Raw genomic sequence first — 3,734 nt, 5'->3', positions numbered from 1 at the left:
TCATAAATAGAATATGAAAATGGATAGCTATCATTTACGAAGGGGTTATTAAGTTTAATTACTGTAAAGAATTGGGAAATCTTTCATCAATTGGAATAATTACATTTGAGAAACACGCAACACAGTTAAGGTTACAGTAAGGAGGCGGGAAATGTTTACTATGACGTCACACAAAATATAAGGTCTTGAAAATACCACAAAATGAAATTATTTGCTATTTCAAACAGCTGGATAGCTGTATACTACATAAAAACGTACTATTACATGCAGTTTTGTCGTTTGATAAATCCCACACAAGAGTCTGTAAACGATGCATCGATCGCAATGCACTTGTCAATGTGACGTCATCTCGCAAAAATGACGCAGTTTGTACACAGTGAGAGGCTGATCAAGTCACGTTTTGTACAATAAAAAATGTATTTTGTTTATAAATAAAATATTATTTGCAGTTAAATAAAAGGCCGTTAACTTGGATGCGATTTGTCTATTTAAATATTTTATTTATAAACTTTCCATGTATTCTCCAGTGATACTGCCGTGTGTTTGTATGCAGATTCATTGAAAAAGTAATGGAAGGGCTCTAATAAATCGGTTTATTGCCAGGGCATACTCTTAATGTATCTTGTCAAATTTTTACACATAAACTCAAGAAGCATTAAGATATTTGAAAAGTGCTGCTAACCTCATGAAATCTTGCAAATAAATTAGTTATAGTTATATTTAATGTAGTTGACCAGCAAAATATTCAACCAGCCGTTCTATTAATTAAATTTTAGCAATTAAAAAAGGGAATCTATATAGGTTCACAGCACTTTTCACAAACTACATATAGTGTTGGAGATTTTTAACTTGGTTATGCCCTTGCAATATTAGAATTTATAGATGACCTCTAAACTGCAAGTATGATTGCTTAAATCATGTGACGTCGACATCATGTGACAAGTGTAAAAAAAAAAATCTAAATGTTCCCAACATGTAGATTTAAACCATATTCCATTTTTTTTATATCAGTGAAGTCCTAAAAAAAGTCGCCCATCCTAATAAAGCATATGTTTTTCAACTTAAAAAAACGCCGATATTTCCATTTGTAACCTTAACTGTACTTCATTTATACCAGGAACAATATATACCAGATACAATTTATACGAGCCAATCAGCATTAAATATATGCACGGGACATGCATACTGCAGATAACCTAAAATACTTTGATCGATCGGCGATAAATACTGTAGGTTAAAGGGAGATTTATATTAGAAGCAAACATTAAATGTAACATAACGGTCATCTGTTTATGAACGACCACATTTTAAATGAGGTAAGCTTGATAAAGAGACCCATATTGCTTACATAATTTCAATAAATTTATCCTTAATTAAAAGAAATTAAACTAATGAAGATTATTTATTTGACTTAGTATTTTAAAAAAAATCTATCGCAGTTTAATCTGTCTATTCTCTTAATTATTGAATAACAACATTGATTTGATTATTGTGTGAATTTTAAGTAGAATTATTTTAATTCATATTTTATCAAAATTGGTACAAATCATTGTATTTTCCATAGTGTAAACGGCGAAAAAAAAACCAAGTAGTAATCAATGTTATAAATTCTGTAAACAACTTATTTTCATTATTTATAACTAAAATTTCTCTTAAACTGTTAAATGATATTTGTCAAGTTCATATCATTTTAAATCTTTTTAATCGGGCATCTTAACGAAAGATAACTAATGTAAAACATTTCTAGCCAATATACTGATGTATATACAATCTTGTCAGAAATGGACAGGGATGCTCAGGATTTCGTCAATTGTGAAGCCTGCAGGAACCCAGCTGAATACTGGTATTATTGCAATGCATGTCATCGAAAACTTTGTCAACGAAATGATTGTCTCAATCCACATCGAGGAGAGGGACATAACGTTGTCCGATTCGAAAGCAGAATCCGCCAAAATAAACAGGAAGAGCTTTTTTACGAATTATGCCACATCCATCCTGATAGAATTCTCAATAGCTTCTGCAAATCATGCAACCAAAGTGTCTGCGATAGATGCGTTCTTCTGAAGCACAGAGATATGAAACAACATGTTGTTATAGCAGTAGACGAAATTATTGCCGAAAGGCGTCAACTAGTGGACAAAAATACAGAAATTCTGAGACACAATGTTCTCCCAAGATATGTACAAGAAATCCATGAATTAAAAGAAGAAATTTCCAATTTAGAAGGAGCTTACGATGTGAAAAGAAACATAATTCAAAAAGTATACCAGTCATGGCAAGATGAATTGAAAACTATAGTTGATCAAATCTTGGCAGACCTCAAATACTTAGAGGAGTTACATTTGAAACGTTTGAATGTCCAACAAGAAAGCCTTCAGAAAACATTAGTTCAGATAGAGGACTTCGTTGAAGCAAACGAAGAGCTTTTACAATCACCATCACCATTAGCAGTCAAGGAAGTTCGAAGCATCGATGATTACCTTGAGTTTCCTGAAATAACCAAGTTCAGTCTCCCAACATTTTCTGTGGGAACACTCCCTGCATTGCGTGATGCTTTAAATAGAAAAAAGACAATAATTTATTCCCCTAGATACAGTTTATCTAAAGAGGAGCTTTATGGAAAATCCTGTATTGTAATGGCAGAGCTCAGTGGACTAAAAGAAGAAATTCAAAAGGGAGAGAAAATTCCGACAGGACTCAAAACTGAACTGAATCTTTTTACTGCCATAGAAGCAGATAATCATTATAAAATCGATGACATATGTTGTCCTTTTATTGATGCTGCTTGGTTGTGTGATAGAACTGCAGCGAAAATCTCAAAAATTTCAGAAAGTGGAAAATTGATAGAAGAAAATGAAATGGAAAACTTAGGGTATATAGCAGGGCAAGCTACTGACCAAATATTTTATACAAGTGAAGATAAGAAGTTATTGAAATTAACAAAGAATGTTTCCCAAGTTGTATCTAACTTTGAATGGGTCCCTTTTGGTCTTTCGGTTACAATGGCGAAAGATATTTTGGTATGTGAACGCATTGAAACGAGGGGAAGAGTGGTGAAATATAGCAGCAAGGGCCATCAGCTAAAAATAATCGAACGATGCCAAGGGGACCCTGAACACATCTTCCGAATGCCAGAACGAGTTATAGAAAACAGCAATGGTGATGTGTGTGTAACAGACAACTGCATCCCAGCGTCTCTTGTTGTTGTGAACAGCTTGGGTAAATTCCAATTTCGTTATACGCCTGATGAGAATGAGACGGATTCTTCCACGACATGGTTTTTCGGAAGAAGGGAAAGCACACCATCTTCATTTAACGGACTAGCAAGTGATAAATTTGGGAACATTCTTATTTCTGTCAAGGAAAAGAACTTTATCCATGTACTAGACAAATGGGGAAGTTTCCTAAAATTTTTATCCAGCAAGCAAATTATGAACCCCAATGCCTTAGCAATTGATAATCTACAACGATTGTGGATAGCTGATGGAGAAAACCAAATCAAGATAGTTGTCTATTTAAACTGTTAGATTTTATATATATATTTTCAAAAGAGAAAGAGGGTTTGGATTGTACACAGCCAAATATACTGTATACATATATTTTATATATTATACTTGAAAAATGGTAACATTAATATTTGTATTAATTTTTTTTATTCTCAGTATACTAGTATAAAGATACGTTAATCGTTTAGCCAACATGCCATGATCATCTTGCATATGTATGAAGGTTCG

General features: G+C 33.0%; 1 protein-coding gene across 1 annotated transcript; it reads left to right on the top strand.

The window, feature by feature from the left end:
* Positions 1-1,781: 1,781 nt before the first annotated feature.
* Positions 1,782-3,527, top strand: LOC134257683 (uncharacterized). The gene has a single exon (XM_062740275.1). It carries the CDS (start codon positions 1,782-1,784, stop codon positions 3,525-3,527), a length of 1,746 nt encoding a protein of 581 aa, XP_062596259.1.
* The last annotated feature ends 207 nt before the right edge of the window (positions 3,528-3,734 follow it).

The sequence above is a fragment of the Saccostrea cucullata genome, unplaced genomic scaffold (assembly GCF_032062105.1).
Source record: "Saccostrea cucullata isolate Sc308-1 unplaced genomic scaffold, CSIRO_AGI_Scuc_v1 ctg2763, whole genome shotgun sequence".
NCBI lineage: Eukaryota > Metazoa > Mollusca > Bivalvia > Ostreida > Ostreidae > Saccostrea > Saccostrea cuccullata.
The sequence above is the reverse complement of the archived record's forward strand: the minus strand, read 5'-3'. Positions and strand labels throughout refer to the sequence as shown.

Excerpts from the sequence above, each read along its gene's own strand:
- LOC134257683 (XM_062740275.1), top strand. The coding sequence starts at position 1,782 with ATGGACAGGGATGCTCAGGATTTCGTCAATTGTGAAGCCTGCAGGAAC.